Source organism: Oxyura jamaicensis, chromosome 1 (assembly GCF_011077185.1).
Source record: "Oxyura jamaicensis isolate SHBP4307 breed ruddy duck chromosome 1, BPBGC_Ojam_1.0, whole genome shotgun sequence".
In the NCBI taxonomy this organism is placed as follows: domain Eukaryota; kingdom Metazoa; phylum Chordata; class Aves; order Anseriformes; family Anatidae; genus Oxyura; species Oxyura jamaicensis.
Window position 1 is genome coordinate 34781944 of NC_048893.1, and position 18921 is coordinate 34800864.

The following is an 18921-nucleotide window of genomic DNA, read 5'->3' on the forward strand; positions in this document are numbered from 1 at the left end:
AAGATGATATGCCAAGGACCTAAGATTTGGACTTGGTGCCTAACTTGCTCCAGTTCAAGATGAGCTCCTGATTTTGGAGCTTCACTAAGCAGCAGAGCAGCTACAAGTCTGAACGTGGCCGTATCCATCCTGTGTCTAACTGAAAAATGGCATCGTGGAGCACAGCAACCCTTCCTCCCTGCCGTCAGTGATTTCTAATGCTGCGACTCCCCAGTAATGCACTCTGTGATGAAATAGGGAATGTGTTTAGTTATACCAGCTTCACACGAGCCTCCCCAATGAATGGCTCCTGCTTCCTATTTGTGCCATGCTTCGGCGTGTAGATGCATTTATACCACGCTGTGAAGCAGAGCACAGAGCACAGTGCAGGCATGTAGGAAGCTCCTAATGAAGGCGAGTAGAAGTGAGAGCCCAGGTGCTAAAGCAGCGTATCAGAGGTGAACCAGCGACACTCAGGGTAGGCAAGCCTGTAAATGTGTAACAGGGACTTTTTAAAGAAGCAAAACAAAAAAACATCACAGCATAGTTTCAGTCACAAACATCGGAGTAGAAAGCTTTTTATTACTCTTGAAAATTTTCAGAATTGATGCTAGTTGATGTTAATTGTTGATCCTGTGCTTCTGCCCTTTCCAGGAGAAGAGCTCATAGCTAACACAACTTGACCTAGGCAGGTGCAGCAGCTGCAGAGAAGCAGGCTGACTGATGGCAATGCCTCAGGTGAACAGCAAAACTGGAGGCTGATGCACAAAGCCAAACGAGTGCCTGCAAGATTTTGTTCTGAAACCTGATCCCTGAATTTACTCCCACCGAGTCGTGCACTCTGCCGCCCCATCTCCCTAGGGGTACGTTTAAAAACACCACTGAAAGAGAAGATGCGTTTTCCATTGCCTTGAAATTTCACTTTTAAATTTTGGCTGATGCTATACCGGAAATTAATTTCCACCACATTGTACTCGGTGGTTTTATAATGACTGGTGTGAATGCTGACACCATGTTACTGAATAATGAAGACTAACACATGGGTACCGGAATATTTGACTCTGGCTCGTAGTTGGTAACAGCAAGCATCAGCTTCTTTGCTGTTCATGTGACTTTGGAGGGATTGCCATTAGTTTCTTCATGAAAGAGGATCTTTATTGCTAAAGGACTACACAACTGCATTTGCAAAGAGACAACAGGAGTTACACAGAGCATGAAAAGCATGTTTACAAGTTTATTAGGCCAAAAAAAAAAAAAAAAAAAAAAAGAGTGCAAGAGAAGATCTCTTGTTTGAACTTCAGAACATACGTGGGGCCATGTGAAAAATACTCTAGACTCCAAACCTGCAGATCTCTTTTCACCCATTTGCTCATAGAAAAAGGGGAAAAAATAAAAAGGAATAAAGTGTGATAACACATAATCAGATACACAGTTGATTTATACTAAAGCTCTAGAACATAAAACCTCAGTGTTCTGCACAGCTTTATCATATGCAGGCACTGGGGCACGCATGGAACAGTTTCCAGGCTAAAATCATGCAGTCTGCTGCATGTGTGAGCCATTACACACTCCGCATCGGCTCAGCTCATCTCTGAAACTCCTACTGGGTCTAGAGACTTAGAGAAGGGCATTTGAAATTCTCTGAGAATGTTGCACACGTACTTTTGGATGCAATCAAATAAAGCATCTGGGCAGCTATACCAAACAGCACTGTTCTTTGTTTACATAGCACATTATAAATTATAAAACTGGCAAGCTCTAGGCTACTCCTGTTCAGGAGAAAGTCTGCACACCTCACGGAGCACAGAGGACACAGCATCCTCCTCTTAGAGCTGGCAGTTTCTCCTTTAGGAAGGATATAACATTTGTGAGATGCCTAGTCACTGCTCTGCAATTATGTCAGCTCCCTGTCTTTTGGCTATTCAAGAAGTAGCTTTTATGTACAAGCCAGATTAGCAGCTCCAAAAGAACATGGTCTGGGAGCAATTTAGGTTGAATCTGGCTCCCCAGCTGACACATCTGCCTATATATGAGAACCTTCCTTTTATTTTATTTTATTTTATTTTATTTTTTAATTGCAGCCAATGAAGGGAAGAGCTGTCTGTCTGAGAGCAGGCAGCTAGGTTAAGCTGCAGTTGTTACTCCTTTGGACTTGCTTTTACTCCAATAATGTACTCAGGTTTTCTTTATTTAAATCGATTCAGTACTGCTAAGAAAAAAGCTGATGAAGCTAGTGAAGGGTGAAGGGCTGGTAACTATCACAGTGATCTTTTGATCCTCAACTACAGTTCTCAACAACTGAGAGGGCAGAAAGTTACAGGCTGTCACTTTCTGATCGCCAAGTCAAGCAGGAAGCAGGAATATGCTGAATAGTAAGTGAGGCAGGAAGAAGTGAAATCATTTTTAAACAGATCACTATCTGTGTATCCGAACTGATAACCAGAACAATATCATCAAGTAGAAATCCAGCCGAAAATATACTCAGGAGCCCAAATAAAGTTACTGAATCCCAGCTGATGCAAAAGCTGTGTGTTCAGGGATCCTTTCAACAGGATAAGGCAGACAGACCCATTCAACGAATGAAAATCTCTGATCCCAAAGAAACCACGACCTCCAGGTAAACATCACATAAAGCTGAGTTTGCTTGCTCTGTATAAGCGTGGTATACACACAACAGGGAATCTCAACAAATAATTCCTCGTATCAGAACAAATCTTGCAGTACAAGACTGTGACCTATTTCTCCTGGACAATTTTGCAGCTGGCTGTTTCAGCTGCAGTAAACAGGTATAGTCACACTAAAAACGATTTCAGTTTTCCTACTAAAATACAGGAGTATAGTCTACTGAAGAAGAGACAAGAGGAAAAACGGGGATTCAAAGGATTACACAAGTTTGCAGTTGTCCATAGGTAAGTCATGAAAGCAACTTTTTGGAAGAAGAAAACTTCTGAGTCTCATATATATATATCTATAAAAGTATTTTTAAATGAGATGTAACCCAAGTCACTACTCTGAATATCTGGGGTTAGACTTCAGGAGCCTCCATGGCTTCTGATACCCACCTATACTTTCACAACTGAAATGGCTCTTCCAAGCTACATAGTAAACTGAAAAAAATTAACTTGTATTTCAGGTCTTCACCTGGAGGGATGACAGAATCCACAATATGCTAGCAGCATTTAAATCCCATTCCCATTAAGCACCAGAACCTTTTCTATAGGGGAGTTGTAATCTTAAGGGTTATCTTTAATCATATACAGTATATGTGCAGAGCCCTGCCTTTCAGGCAGAAAAATACCCCTCCAGCATTAGCTTTGAATAGATTACATCAGTTGGAGATGTCCCAGTCAGATCACCAAAACCACATCGTCTCTTAGAGGCCCTTCCTGAAAAGATCCCCTTTCTGCAACCGCTCTCGATGCTACTCTCACGACAGCTTGTTCCCGTGTATTAAAGGAATGACGTAGACAGAAATGTCGTCTCCAGAGCCCAGCCTGTCGTTGGAGATTCGCCAGCCCCGGTCCTTCAGCACTCCCCGGGCTCGCATCACCAGGTCCTGCGCCGCCAACGTGTACCTGTGGAGAAGGCAGAACACAGCCAGGGAGGGCGAGTATTACGGCCTAGCTTGGTGAAGAAAGCCTTGAGATTTACATTTGTCAGGTACAAGTTACCCAGAAGCAGAGAAATGTTAACCACAACATCCCCGGAAAGCAATCCTTCGTAATTCAGTAGCAGTTTTTGTCTCAGAAGGTATTTCACAGGCAGTGATCAATCAAAAAGTGAGTGGTCAGAGTTTTCAGAATTTTTTTTTTTTTTTTTAAAAAAAAGCCTTTACAAATTAAGTTTCTAGGAGTAGTCTGAAAAATTGAGGACACAAAATAGCACCACTTGTTTACTGAGCCCTTGTGGACTGAAACACCTGAAGGTAAATATGGGTTTACTCATTCCATAGACAAACTGTAATAAAGAATGCAATTTGAAAACAAGCAATATTTAAAAATAAAATCCAAGTTGCCCTTTAAACCAAGTAGATAAGCTATTTTCCTTCACTGTAAGAATGATTTTTGAACGTCTTTTATAGTGAAACTGGAAAAAGAAACTTAATACAGACAGATTCAGAGTCCACAGTCCATTTACATTTGTGAGTTCAATGAAAACTGTGTGAATGTGAGTTGTCAAGTGCTTAATTTAGTGAAATACTGACAGTTTCATGTTGCTTCAAACCTCCCAGACTGCGCTGGGCTGAATGGCATTGTATTTATGGGAGTTATTTTCTGTCCTTAGAAAATACCAGATGCTGCTTGGAGGCTGAAGGGTGTCAGAGCACAAGAAGTGGTGCAGAGATAGTGCTCTGCCCTGCACCAGCCAGAATGGAGAACCGGTTGTTTACAACTGGATTATTTCTAAAATGAGTCCTTATTCAACAAACCTGAGCCCAATGCAATATTGATCAGATGTGTCATCCCATATCGTTTTACCTGCTGTTACTAGATCAACACATCTGAGTGCTAATTTAGAAGTTTCCTCTGAAGGAAAGCTCATTATGGATGAACAAGTACTCCAATCAATCCTCAATCCAACACCTGCCTGAGACGTTTTGAATTTAGTTGGGTGGAGCCAAGCTTCTCTATGATTTGCTGATTAAAAATTAATTGAACAGCTAAGACACACACACACACAAAAGACACGTTCAGTATTGTGTCTGCCTGTATTTCATTTAAATCTTAAGTATCAGCCTCTGATGTGATGACGGACTCTATGTAAAGCCAAACTCACAGACCATCAGAAGCCAAACGCATCCGTGCAATTTAAAGAAAGCAGGAAGGATGAGAAGGGTTGGCATTTCAAGACCCCCTTTTCTAGGGAGGATTCTTGCCCAGAAGTGATCTGCCCAGATCTCATCTGAGGCACAGGAAAGAACAGCACCTCCACTGATCACAAGCAGTGGACAAAAGAAGGGTTTATTAATTGAGTATCCCAGGATTGTTCTAACCCCAGATAATTTCACCAAAGAATGAATTATTAAATGTGAATGCTATTAAAAGAGACTTTATTTACCCTCTTGGGCTAACAGAAGAGAAATATCCAACTTATTATGTCCTGTTTCTACAGTTTTGGTTCCTTAAGCTCAAACGACTCCTTTGAATAAGGAATAGATTTACTTGCTCTACTAGAAAGCTACTTTTACTGCAAATAAACCAACGTTTCACTACACAAAACATTTGATGTTAAATCCAAATAATGCTCTGCAGAAGCAATGCACTACCCGCTCCTAGTGGTACTGAGGGAGCAGTAACATTTCCAGGTCTCTCCAGTTTTGACACAAAATTTACTCTTAGCCATAAGTGGAGGGCCCAAGGGTCATTTTGCACCAGGCAAGTCACGAACTCTAACACACATGCTTGCACACCGTCTGCAGGTTCCAAGATCTGTCTGCACCAAAGACCTCAAGGTGTAACAGCAGGAGGTGACAAGAAGCGCTGATTGTACTGTCCTAATAACGACATTACATTTTGTTTTCCAAGGGGAAAGGAACAAACATACATTCTTGCATTCCTCAGTTCCCAAATCCCCAAATCAGATGCAGGGCTAAGAACAAAAGGACTCCGCGTGGCAGGCAAGAAACTGAAATATTTATTCACAGCATGTCTGATGCTAAGAGAGTTTTGGCTAAGAACATCTTTTTCAAGGGTGTCTCAGCTATTGTCAGGATTTAAGAGAAGCAAACCCATCATTCTGGGAGAAAACTTTGCCTTCCTTCTTTTTCTAATTAACAAGGGCTCCCCACATCTAAAGAGTACAAAGCAATAAGTACTGCTCTTTATTGTGTAAAGATGTGCTGCTTAATGTTTGGAGAGGGTAAGATAAAAAAATAAAAAGTCTTTAAGAAACCAGAAATTCTCCTGTAGACAGACTGTGAAATACACAAGAAAACCAGCACGCTGAAGTGGAGGAGAAGGAACAGGTGAAGGCAGCAGCGAGGTAACGTATTCCTCCCCTAGCACCGAGCTGAATTGAGTGACGCTGTTCAACTTGGCACTAGAGGAGATGGGGTGAGTTTCTGGTACCTGGAGATGAATAGCAGCAGCAGTCCATTATTGAATGCTTTATTCTCCAGCGCTGTGAACTTGGGATTCAGCTGTCAAGACAGCATTAGAGAACTGCTGAAGTAGTTTTGAAGTATCTACTTCCTCCTAATGAACAGCCTCGCTGGAATACAACTTCTGTGTTTTAAGAATAAATATATATATATTTTCTCTGGCTCAAGCTTTCAGTATTGATCAGTGAAAGTACTGCAGGGGAAATGGCAGCGGGGGCAACATGCTGTTGTCTGAGCAGCTTCTTATCCGCTCACACACAGCAGAGGTGGAGCAACTCCCCAGCACCTTCATAAATCTCCACATGGGGTGAGAGAGAGGAAGGACAGGAGGGAGGATGAGAAATAAAAGATTCCCAAGGTCAGTGTGTAAGCGTGTGTAAGTGCAGCCAAAGGAAATGGTTAAGATTCTGGCTTCTCTTCATCTTCATACTTTCTCAGACAGATGATGTATGAAAAAGCAGCAGTGTGTCGCTACCACCTGTTCTTCGCTCAGGGTCGCCTTCATGCTCTTGTGGGCCACAGTACCTGTAAGAAATGAGCTGGCTAAGAAATCCAGCTCAAGCCTGGCTTCTTCACTCCATCACAGCATTGCCCAGCCCTCGCGGAGAAGCTGCTCTCTGATCAAGTCTGTTCTCGTCACCCGCTGCCCAGATCCCCTGAGGCTGTGTCTGCATGGCTGGGTGAAGACTTCGCTCCCTGTGCACTTGGAGACGCCCAGGCACATGTTATGTTTGACAGGATTCAGAAATGTTTTTCTGTGGGTAACAAACATTCAGAGCTCTGACAGTAAATACCAACAGGAAAGAGTCCCAAGAGCTTTCCTGAGGGCTATGAGCTCTTATCCATCAGGCTGTAAAATGACTCCTAATTCAAATGGGAGGGATATTGTTCCCTAGAAGAGCTAATTACATAATAGATAACTACTGTGCGGCTCTAAAATCTTCCTATTTGTATTTTCCCCTTTCTCTTTGTTAAATATGCTGCTGTCAGGGAATAAGTAGGGTACTGGGTCAGGTGGATCCAGGGTCCAGGGTCTGCTCCAAACGGTAGGTTCTTCAGAAGACCATGGCATTACCAAGCCCAGGGGGCAAGCCTCTTACATTCTGACAAGTTTTCTGCATCCCTAGAGATTTAACATTTCCAGCTGATCACCTCACCGCAGACTGTGACTGCACCCATCACAGAACTTGACATTTTGTGGGATAACATCTCCTTTAAACATAACACTGATAATGCTGCAAACACGATTTTCCTGTCTCTGAGTAGAGAGAGGAATGAACACAACTCCATCGTCTGAGCTGCTATGCTATTGTAAATTCATTAGTTATACCTCATTTGGACCACTGAAGTAATTACATAAAACCTCTCACACAGTACTTTAAACCCTTTAAATATTCTTTATAACCAAGCAGCAAGAGCAATTCCACAAAGGTAATTTTCATAAATATCATTGTAAACTATATGAGGGACTGTTCTAATTACCTTTTGCAAGCTGGCGTGAGAAATGTCTTGCTACCACTATTTGTAAGCCTCTAAATGACCTGGCACAAAGTCACTTAAAAGAACAAATTAATTTTCGATTCAGATGTCCATTCATAGACCAATAGGTCAAACACTAATAAATGTGTTTGTTCTAACTCGTAATACAGCAGGCCCAATTCTGGAGTGTGTCGTACTCACACTGGTACAAACAAGACTAATCCCCCACAATTACTGGGGCTAAACCAGCGTAAATAAATCTAAATCAAATAAAGAAAATATTATTTTTTCTTTACTATTTCTATGAGTATTTTATAATGGATGAGAAATTACACACCTTGCCTGGCAAGCAGATTGAACAAAGAATTCCTATTCCTACTGCAAGAGAATTGTTGGCTATCGCCAGTGCTGGAAACACCAGAAGGAACAAGAGCGACGCAGTGCACCCAGACTGTGTTCACAGCTAACAGGCCCAGCCAGCACAGCAGGAAGAGCCAACCCCTCCCAATTACCAGAAGACAATGGAGGCAGAGTAGGGCACAGCTATTGCATTATACCAGCTGTGTTTGCAACACGGGACTCAGGGGTGCAGAATTCGGAGCAAAAGCTCCCTACCACCACTGAACAGCGCTAGGGAAAAATAGGAAGGCAATTGTGTGGGTCTCCTCCTACCTTCCGTGAACAGCTGATCTGCAGAGCACAGTGCCAGGTGTCCTGGAAGTGCTCCTCACTCACTAACCATGTAACACAATTCTGCCTGTGATTTGGAGTGGCTGCCACTTCAAAACTCAAGCGGCTGTCATGGTGTCCGTACCCACTGCTGTCCTCCATGTTTGATGATGGACAACAGGGCTCAGCCCCTAAAGATGACCACTCAGTAATAATAGAAACACAAAGCATTTTGAGACTGATTTTCTCCATACTCTCAAGAGCTGCCACATCTAAACAAATGAAACTCGAGCTCTCGCACAGTTCTGCATGTTCTCACTTGGCTGCTGAGATATCCCACTGCTTATGTCCCAGACTCCACTTTCCACAGGCACAACTGAGGATGCTTTAAGGGCTCTTTTCCCCCATACTCATCCCAGGGAGAGGGCAGAAGACAGCGATGGCTAGCCAGGCCTAAAATCAGGAGCAACAGGCGCTTCCCTTTCAGAACAATCTCTGGGGAAGGATGAAGCTATTTCCACTTTCATCATCTTCCCTTTTTGAAGCGAGAGACTTCTGATCTCCAGCTTGATGTTTTAATTCACAGTGACACTGAACTCGGCAGCAGACAGACACTCCAGGCACACAGTGCTCCAGTTAGTTCGGGAAGTTTTGTTTGCTTGGTGGTGTATTTTAAAGAGAGAAACTAACCAAGAGGAGATGAAGACAGGAGAATGAAGAGGATTACATGGGCTACAATTATGAAATTAAACAGAATACAGCTACATGAAATAGAATAAAACTCTGCACCTATTTTGTGAGCACAGCTGCCCAGCAGCTGGCAGGCACTGGGCATCCACTACCAGAGGTGGGTTTAAAGGTCACAGCATGACTAGGAATGAGTGGCACTCACACCGTGCAGTATTTATCCTTAAGTATAGAGTGTAAGAGAGATACCAATAAGGTCCTAGCAAGAAACAACTTTTTAGTGTTAAAAGACTGTCCAGAGGAGAGTGAAGTGTGACTGCTGGAGACAGAGACCTGTTGTCATGTTCTTCTGAGACCTCAGTCTCCTTTAGTTTCCATATGACCTATTATAGCACACAAGATGGATCCTGTGCCAAGATACCATGAGCCCACAACTTTCCTTTGAAGGTAGGCAATTCTGAGTTATAACTGGAAAAAAAAACAAACCCAAATCACATTTGCTGTATGGACTCCATCCAATGTATAAAAACGTGCATATCTACTGCATATCATCTACATCGTATGTTCTACACAAATATGTTACCAAAAAGCACTCTTAACTGCAGAGACGCTAGAAAGTCAGGGATGAGCACAAACCTGTGGGGATCATCAGGGTCACAGTTTGGTAGGAAGTTAGTGACAGCTTCTGCCACTTCTTCATTTAACAGAACATCCCAGAGTCCATCAGTAGCTAGGATCAGAACATCATCCGGACCATGCTCGTACTGCAGGAGGTCGTAGACTCTCACCTAAAACATGAAAAAAAACCATAATGAGAGACATCCCACAGGGGTTGACCCAGTCAGGATGAATCTAAGTGTTCTTGAGAGGGGCTACACAGCACCACGCTGCCTGCGGCCAGCTCTGATCAAAGCAAAGCCTCCCCCCGCCCAGCTGCCTGGTCTGCAGGCAAAGCTCTTGCTATCGCTGGCAGGGCTAGTCAAATGGAAGCTGAATAATTCATTTGATGAATTTTTGATATTTTCTAATAAAATATTCACAAATAATTGTTTTCACTATTTGTCCAGACCCATTTAACTCTGCCAAATAAATTGCGTATGTTGTGCATAGCTGAAGGTATCTCATTTGCCTTTCCAGGCCCGAGGCAGGCGCTGCACTCCCGAACGACGCGCGGGCAAGTGAGCAGTCCCACAAAATGGAGAGAAGCTGTTTACCTGCTCGGTTGTGTGCATCTCTACGGTGTTCAGTGGGTAGAGGCTCATTTGAGTCTTGCACAGAAGCGAACCCCCAAGCTTATCTGAGTTAGGCTGTTTTGTTAAAACGCCCACAGGCTTCAGCACCACAGCCAGGGTGATGGCTGCTGCCAGCACCGCCTCATGGCCTGTACCGCGACCCCCGGCCCTCTCCTCACCGGGGCCAGGGAAAGCCAGGAGCAGAGGCAGAAGCCTCAGAAGGGGCTGGGAGGCCACCAGCTGAGCCCAAATAGGAGCAAAGGTCATCACGAGCATTTTAAAACGAGCCTTTTGGTGGCTGTAGCTCTCCTTCCAGCACACACTGTATTCCAGCTGACAAAGCGCCTGCTCTTGCGATTCCCAGGCTCCAGCAGGGAGCCCTTACAAAGCCCTCCCAGAGCACTTCAATTACCACAGCAACAAGCCCCATCTGAAAGAAGTGTGGCAACCCCGGCACGGCAGACTGGAGGAAACGATGATCTGCACTGAAGTTTGGAAGCAGCACACCTTGTCACACATCCTGCTCCAGCCCTGGGCTTCACCGACAGCAGCAAATTTGTCGGACAAGCACTTGGCATAGCCAGAAGACATGGAGCTGTTTTATTCTCCCCCCTGGTGCACTCTCCCCTTAGGAGCCATGGAGCAGGAAATGCACATAAAACGCCTGGACCTTTTAATGTAATTATGATTTTATGGGACTGCAAGCAGCTCTGGAGAAACAATCATCTAGACCTCACTGCTAATCCTTACTTGTTCGCCTTTCACTCAAAAGCACAAAAAGGTCATTTGTAAAATGTAACCTTCATTTCATTATCTAAGGTAACAGCTGAAAAAGGACTTTGGAGAGGATTAAAGTCAAGGCAAGATACTCTCTTCATTAGAGCATATCTCCTTATTCAGATTGAGTGGGAATACTATTATAGAAAAGATCCTTATATGCAGCACAGCTCTCCTTCCAAGCTCCTGCACAAAAGGCAGCAGTTGTCACGGTCCCCATCTCCCAAAGTTTAGTTAACCTTTAACAGCCCAGAATATATTGGGCTTCAGGGGATAAACCAGGCAACACAGCAACCAGCAAGTGCACCACACATCCTGGTCAAGTCTCCCACGTATAAGCAAGTATTTCAGATAGCATTGTGGCTAAAACTCAGGGGTCCACTGAGCAGCAAGTGCCTCATACAAATAACCAAGCTTCTAACATCACAATCTTGTACACTGCTGACAAAAAAGATCTGTCCAGTCTATCACAGGTTCAGGTTATGCTTACAGACTGCTTGGCTCAGGTGCAGAAATGAGCCAGCTTCTACCTTTCACGGAGCCCTGCCACCAGCTCCCCTGAGCCTCCCAGCCCCTTCTACTGCCCTGGCAAACTTTTGCCCTCTGTAACATATCTGGAGCAACAGGACACCCCTTGAGGGTTTCCAGTTAGGTCACCATACTTCTACCATCCACTGATGACCTATTTGATGTGGAGCAGCTGGAGACCTGTGAAGTAGTTCAATCGGACTTCAACAATCAGCGAATGTGAAAAGCCAGCTATAACGAAGCAGCAGCACCTCAGCAGCACCAACACCCATGACAGTAAGAGTTGGGTTACACCACATTTTATCTCGACTGGTACTTAGAGATCTCTGCTGAAATTCAGCAGTGGACACTCGCCACCAAACCCACAGTCACACACGACACCTTTCTGAACACGCATTATGCGGTTCGTCACACAGTGCCTTTTTTCATTACAGGTATTTCTTTCTAATATTACTCGCCTACACACAATTAGAAATGCTGAGTAAAAGGCTTTGGGCAAGCAACAAATAAGCAGGTGGGCCACTTTTATATTTACATTTCAAACGACCTACCCACCGGACAAAACCTGCGTTTGGCTCATGCAAAGGACCACACCAGCATTGTGAAGGCGCTAAGACTTGCCAGCCAGTTCTGTTTGTAAGAGGCAGCCAACACGAGCCCCTGTGGCGTGAAAACTGTTCAAACAAAGTGGCACAAGAGCCTGCAGCCATCTGAGGTGCTCCCAAGCAGCCTGCCTGGGGGAATTCAAGCCACACAACAGTCTGCATTCAGTTGCCTGCACTATTGATCAACTCAGTCTCTTCAATAAATTAAACCCTTTCTTAATTGTATTGTCCCTTTTTATGTGCAGTGTTATCCAGTGCGGCTCCACTGGCAAACGACGAGATCTTTCAATACCACCCTCCAAGTAATTTATATGTAAATAATAAAAAGCGGGTCCCAACACTGCTCCCTGCAGCACTCACCAATTAATCTCCTTTTAGCTTTTTACTGCCACCCTTTGTTTCCTGCCCTTTAGCCAATTTCCAGTAGACTGTGCCAAGTTTCCACTTAGTCTATAGCTTCATATCTTTTATATTAATAACCTGTGATGCAGAACAGTTTCTCAAATGTTTTTTTCAGAAATCAAAGTGCTCAGGCAAGATCATCTACCGCATTTTTATTTTTTTAATTCTCTGGTAGACATAACCCTGAAGGACTTCAAGCTACTAAAGTGTGATGTTTGCTTCCTTAAACCACCTTGACTCCCTTTGATCAAAGAGCACTTCTGTAAGTACTTGCCTCACTTGTTTCTTTAAATGCTGTAATTCCCCAAGATTTCTCCAGAAGGCAGATGTGAATCTAAAACGGCTTCTTTTGACATATTTGTGAAGTCATCACAAAGATTTTATTAATGCGTTTGGAAGGGGAAAATTTCTCCCTGGTTACCTTCCTCCTATTTGCTCTGGGTGGTGGTATTGGGTTCGTAGTGGCAAGGTCCAGGAGCTGTTGTCGGAGCCACACGGCGTCCACTGAACGGCTCAACTGCTGCTTGAAAAATTTCAGGATGAAATTCTGCTTTTCTGCTGCAACAAGAAGGCTCTTGCTGAGCTTTAAAAAGCAGAATTTCCTGCTGAAAGCTTTCAAATGAGCTGTTCCATTATGAAAAATAAATATTTAATTCCATGCCAGAGAGCCTCAGCCATAGCTTGCCTGCTTTGTGCTACTCCAGTTCATTATAAAAGGCTCAATTCTCTAGAGCTCACCAACCTGCAGAAGTCCTCCAAATCTGGTCTCGTAACAGCTGAGCCACTGAATCCTGATTACATTTGTCAGTCTTGGCTACATGACTTCTCCTCCCATAGCCTGGCGCTCTATCAAAGTGTAAATTCATACCACCCTCAAATTACTTCTGTGCATGTTTCTGGATATAGTCACATGGATGCTTACCTTGCCTTCAGATAAATTTTGGTGGACATACCATACCAGAGTTTTGTCACCCCTGCAGTAAATACACTGAAAACTCACCACCTTGCCCCCACATTTGGAAAGGACTCTGTAATTACAGCACAGAAACACAAGCCAGACTTGGATTCTCCCCATGTCACGGCTCACTGTGAGGCTTCACTTCCTGTGCCTCCCCTTTTCCAGGTCTGGAAACCAGACAACGTGCCTCCCTACCTCTACAAAGACAATTTCCAAATCCAGTGCTGCACGAGGGCCAAATGTGACTGCTGCCTGAGGCCACTGCACTTCCAAGCGCCAGGATGCCCAGATGGCAGCATAAAGAGGTTGTTTCTTAATGCTGCTTTCTGTGCAAGGTGTCCACATATGGGCAGAACAAGTCAGAGAAGAATGTGAGGAAATAAAGCACTGGAGCCCTCTCTGGGAAGACATGGAAGAGATGGTTAAGAGAAGAGGTGCAATGGAAAGCTAGTTGGAACATATTTTACTTCCTAATAAAATTCAGGTTATTTTTTTTTATTATTATTATTATTTTCCTCCTTTCCCACATCTCTAAATCGAGGTGGCAGGTGCTCTGTCTTTCCTCCTGCTTCCCTAGTGCACTTCTACTGAATTTAGCTGAGAAGGGAATATGGAAACAAAGCTAATTTTGCTTCCCTTTAACAAAGCAGTTAAGAGATCCTGAAATGTGGATAGCATAGGAACTGAACGACAGATTCCAGAATTTGAACACACGCTCGCACACACGCACTACACACAAATCAGAAAAGCCCGTGAGAAGCTTTGGTTTATACACACAGACAAATACAGCAGCAGCAGCAATCAGCAGAGATGGTACTGCTGAGATACTGCGCTGCAGCTATTACATTCCCCAAAAATGCTGGGTCTCAGCAAGCCAGAAAGAAAAAATAAATAGGTAGAACTGCATCCTTGTGCTGGCACTAAGCAAATGCATCAGAGTGATGAGGGCAGAGCTGCTGCCTGCCTGGCTGAGGAGAACAGCCCCAGTGATGGGCACCACACACTCAAATGAGGGAAGGGACTGGATTGACAGCAAGGAAAAGTGAAGGGGCTGTCTCTGGATCACCTCCTTTTCCTCAGGGCCAGAATCTCTCAGTGCTTCTTTTCATTTTTAAATTCTCAAAGATGTTCTAAGCAAGGTCAATGTAATACTTTTGTTCCTTTCTAGCAGTGTTATGCCATTTGTGTATTTTCATTCTCTCACGCTGCTGTATCAAGCAGTAAGTTCAAGGTCAGATACTGGGTGTGGTTAAAACAATGGAAAGGCAGCTGACAGTGGACGGCTCTCAGCATTTGGGCCATGGCAGCAAAGCCTCCTCTTTTTGTGCTCTCATAGGATGCTTTGCCCTTGCTTAATATTTTATTGAAAATGTGTCATCTGTTCCCTGATGTAGGAACATGAATAAAGTTCCAGAGAACAAAGTGAGGTTTGAATGTTTCTTGTTAATAACCAAATACATTCAAGCCCATTTAGAAGCCTTTGTAACCCTCACTGCAAGGTGTATGGTGGTCAAACTAGAATTGTTTGCATCGAGGCAAGTCAAAACAATGAAGGCATTTAAAACTGGTTTCCAGACAGGTGAGTAGCAGGTTCACTACCCCTAGTATAGTAAATATTGCCTAATCTCCTCTTTATGTAATCATTTGGGAACTCACATTGCCATTTCTGCCGTTATTTTGGGTTTGCACAGAACCACCATAAAGAATTAAGCAGCGGATGTGAAGGGGCAGCCAGATGGAAGCATAAAGCATTCTTCCAACACACTCTTGGCATTTTCCTACTTAGCAGTTGGATCTGGTATCCTCTGCCTAAAGGAGGATGCCATGCTACCGTGGAAGACATCCAATGCTCCCTTCTGCAGAACACTGGTTCGTGTCAGCTTCTGTGAAGGCTGCATGATCCAGGCCTCAGAGGGTGTTGGAGCACATGAAGATGGGGAGAGATGGGTGTCTGCCGCATGGAATGGTGAGGCTATGGGATAACTAAGGACAAGAGGGTGAGAAGGCATCAGTGCTCTGCCTGGGATGTGGAGTAACCAGAGGCAGGCACACAACTGGAAAAGGAATTTTTAACATTCATACTCCAAGGGTGTTACTAACTTTGGGTATCACCCCGCGAGCACCTTTAGGAAGTGCAGCATATTACCTAGATTGGCCACAAGAATGGAGTCAGATTTTGGAAGAATAAATAAACACTCTAAGTATACTTGTTTCTCTCCCACAAATCAGATAGTCAAAGCTTGGCTGTTTTACCTCAGGAGATGAGGACAGGAAAGGTTTGATGTAGATATTGGAGTCATGCACCTTCAGGTCGTGGTCTCCCAGTCCTCGGGTCACCCCAATTGTTGCCATAACCCGAGCCTGTAAATAGAGAAACGGGATCAAAACTTGTTACGTGCATTGTGTCAACATGGAAAGAGATAACACTCCTACTCCACAACTGTCACAGCTAGGGATGAACTCCCCTTTTACTCCCAGAGGCTTGAGATCTAACATAGCTAATCAACGTATGAACTTTTCACACATCATTTCCATTTCTCATTTTGTATTTGTGCACATGCCAGTCTAAGTATGCCCATCTTAGACTGTGACCATCTGTAAGGGACTGGGACTATGGAAATCTAACTCAGTTGCCTCACTTTCCCATGGTAATCAATGAGAGCACTCCTTCAGCAAATTACACTGTTAATATGAAGAAAACAGGTTTTATAAAAGGGATGAGGAGCCTAATTAATCACTTAAGAAACCTGTGGCCTCTTCCTTTTGACACATTGCCACATATTCTCCTCATCAAGGAAAAGTGCCAAAGGCCACCTCAAGCTGCTGAGTACACAGAGTGCCAGTGCCCACTGGGCTCTCTGAGGAGAGCTGGTCCAAATCAGGTCTGCTCCTGGCTCACTTTTAATGCTTTCTTCGCTAGGCATCCTCCTTTGAGACAGGAGCTGTTTCCCAAGAGGTGCTGGGCTCTTCTTCATTAAAGCTTCTCCAGAGACTGACCAGGCAGCCTGCCCCATAGGCACCCTAACTCCCTGCACATCACCTCCCCAAAACACTAGCTTTGCCGCAGCAGCTTCTGAATAAGATTGCTCACAGCATCAGTAACAGTGCAAGGCTGACTCAAAATTATTCTGCCTCCCTAACCCCTGGCTCCATAAGGCAAAAAAAGAGAAAATTTAAAAGATGTGCGTGAAACCTTTTGCAAATAATTATAAACCTAACCAAATTCAGAGATAAGCTGCAGGTCCAAACCTTTAAAACTTGGGCTAATTCTGAGGAGAGTGTGTTTTTCCACTGAGATAAGAACCTAATGCAGCAGGGGAGCACTATTTAGAAACACAGCGAGCATACGAATATCGGCAAACTGACACCACTGCGTCCTTGTATTGATCCTATTGCTGCATCCAGCTAAGCTTGCTGGGATCAGCACTAATGATCTCACTGTTCTTAATCACGGAATTGGAAACAAAGTTCACCCAAATGGAAGGGTTCACTTCTTACTTTCAAGAAAAACTATCAGCAATCACATCAGAAAAATTCAACAGTGAGTTCACGTACACTAGCTGAAGAAAACATGTTTAAGGGCTGTTATACTTCCTAAATCCTGCCTTGATCCCTCCCCTTCCTAAATGAGGGTTTTTGCATCTCAGAACACTGTAAAATGTTTTTAAACATCCTTCTGCTTCGTTTTCAGCAAACATGACTTATTTTGCTATCTTCAATCATCCTAGATATATTTTACAATGAAAACAGAGACATTTAAAGTCATCTATTGAAGACGGTCTCTTTGCAGCCTAGTTACTTGCAATGAAACAAAACCAAAATGAAACTGAACAACAAATGACTTCCCTCTTCCCCCCACTCCAGACATGAGACTGATTTATAACAGAACTAAGATATTCTTTCAAGCTGTCAAAACGATAAAATAAAGAGATACTGAGTGGAAAACAGTGGACTGCCACAGGCTAAATCGAGTGGTAAACAGCAGAGAATTTGTTCTTCCTTTGGTCTGAGGAAAGCACATGTGCCCACCTTCTTGCCTTCTCCATATATTAGGGGAAACTTCAAGTCGTCTTCCTCAATGGTTTTGTATGCCCTGTGGGGGGGGACAAACAACATTTATAAAGCTTGCACTCAATTAGTGACCCACTGCCCTGAAACAAGCAGATGTGATTATTTAATTATTATTATTTTAAAAATCATTATTTTTCCTAGGGACTCTGCCTTTGATCTGAGAGGTGCATTTCTTTTTCCATGGAAAGATTTTTCACAAAGATTTAGTCCATTTCACCACACGAAAAAAAGTGACCACAAAGTATGTAATGTGCCAGCCTGCTCCTACTGCCTACATGGAGAAAGAGGTAGACTGGAATAGCATCCTCACCAGGTAACACATTGTGGGTTATGGCAGTAGCTATACCATAACACAGTGCCATTAAACAAACAGGAACAAAACAAAAAGCCAAGAAACCAACCAATGCCTCGATTCACACCGTTAATGTGAAATGGTGAGCAGCAACTGAGCGTGTATGTGGTTAAGTGTGAAACAGCTCTCTGATCCTGTTCTCACCTTTCAGGGCTGCTTAAACTAAAGGCAAGCTTCACATGCTGAAGAGTTTTAGAAGGCTATTTAGTGTTCATTTGACCTTGACTGCAACATTCAAGGTTGTCAGAAATTTTACATTTCGCAGCAGTTTTCCAGTGGCCGAGAGACAAGAGAAGTAAATGTTCATGCTCTGATTCTGTTCGCTTCATGCCTGCGTACTCTACCTTTTACACATCCAGCTGTTGACACTGATGAGGTGAGAAGGTGAGCAATTTTGCAAGTGAGAAATAAAATCAGAAAAATAGATGGCTGTCACTCTCACAGCCACAGAGCCCTGTGGCTTGTGTAAAAAAACCTTGGGTCCCTCTTTGGTTGGAGTACCTCACCCCACAGCTTTGCCAGAGGGACACACTTCCCTTCATGCCACAGAATTGTTCCTCCCCATGCTTTCCCTGGGTGTTGTCCTCCCTTTTGTTCTATCCCTGCCCCCGGTCCTCGGGTTGACACCAAAACCATTGTCTGAGAGCATGGGTCAGCAACCCCTGCTGACATGGAAGTGCCAAGCAGGAGAAGGGAAGGGACAGCAGCAGGTCCCTGCCAGCCCCTGCTGCGTGTCTCCCAAGCTGGGCTGCTTGCTTGAGCTCAGGGGAATTGCATTCAATTTAAGCAACGGGACACAAACCAGCAGGAAAATTAAAAAGTAAAGGTGAAATCCTAGATTGTGATTTAACTGCCCCCTGCTTCACCAAAATATGGCACAGACCTGGGAGCAGTAAATGGTGGTGGATTACACCGCTATGCGTGCTGCAGCATCTAGGCAAACCTCTTAAAAAAGAAAGTAGTGTAGACCCACTTGAGACCCCCCTTTCATTTCTTAGTAACCACAGGTAGGGTCCATATTAGGGCTTTGGGGTAGGTGTAGAAAGGAGAAAAAGAAACCAAAACTCAAAGAAGAAACAGTA

General features: G+C 43.9%; 1 protein-coding gene across 2 annotated transcripts in view; it reads right to left on the reverse strand.

Moving 5' to 3' along the window:
• Positions 1-526: 526 nt before the first annotated feature.
• PPM1H (protein phosphatase, Mg2+/Mn2+ dependent 1H) overlaps positions 527-18921 on the reverse strand; it is a 134117-nt gene continuing 115722 nt past the window's right edge. Inside the window, exons 7-10 of one of the 2 annotated variants that reach the window (XM_035332715.1) lie at positions 17446-17509; positions 15670-15777; positions 9551-9702; positions 527-3554 (exon numbers count right to left, since the gene is read on the reverse strand). In XM_035332715.1, coding sequence (XP_035188606.1) covers positions 3407-3554; positions 9551-9702; positions 15670-15777; positions 17446-17509 — 472 coding nt within the window. In that variant the 3' untranslated portion in view covers positions 527-3406. Of the gene's footprint in view, positions 3555-9550; positions 9703-11374; positions 15496-15581; positions 15778-17445; positions 17510-18921 lie in introns of those variants that run through there. The other variant, XM_035332725.1, reaches the window with a different exon arrangement.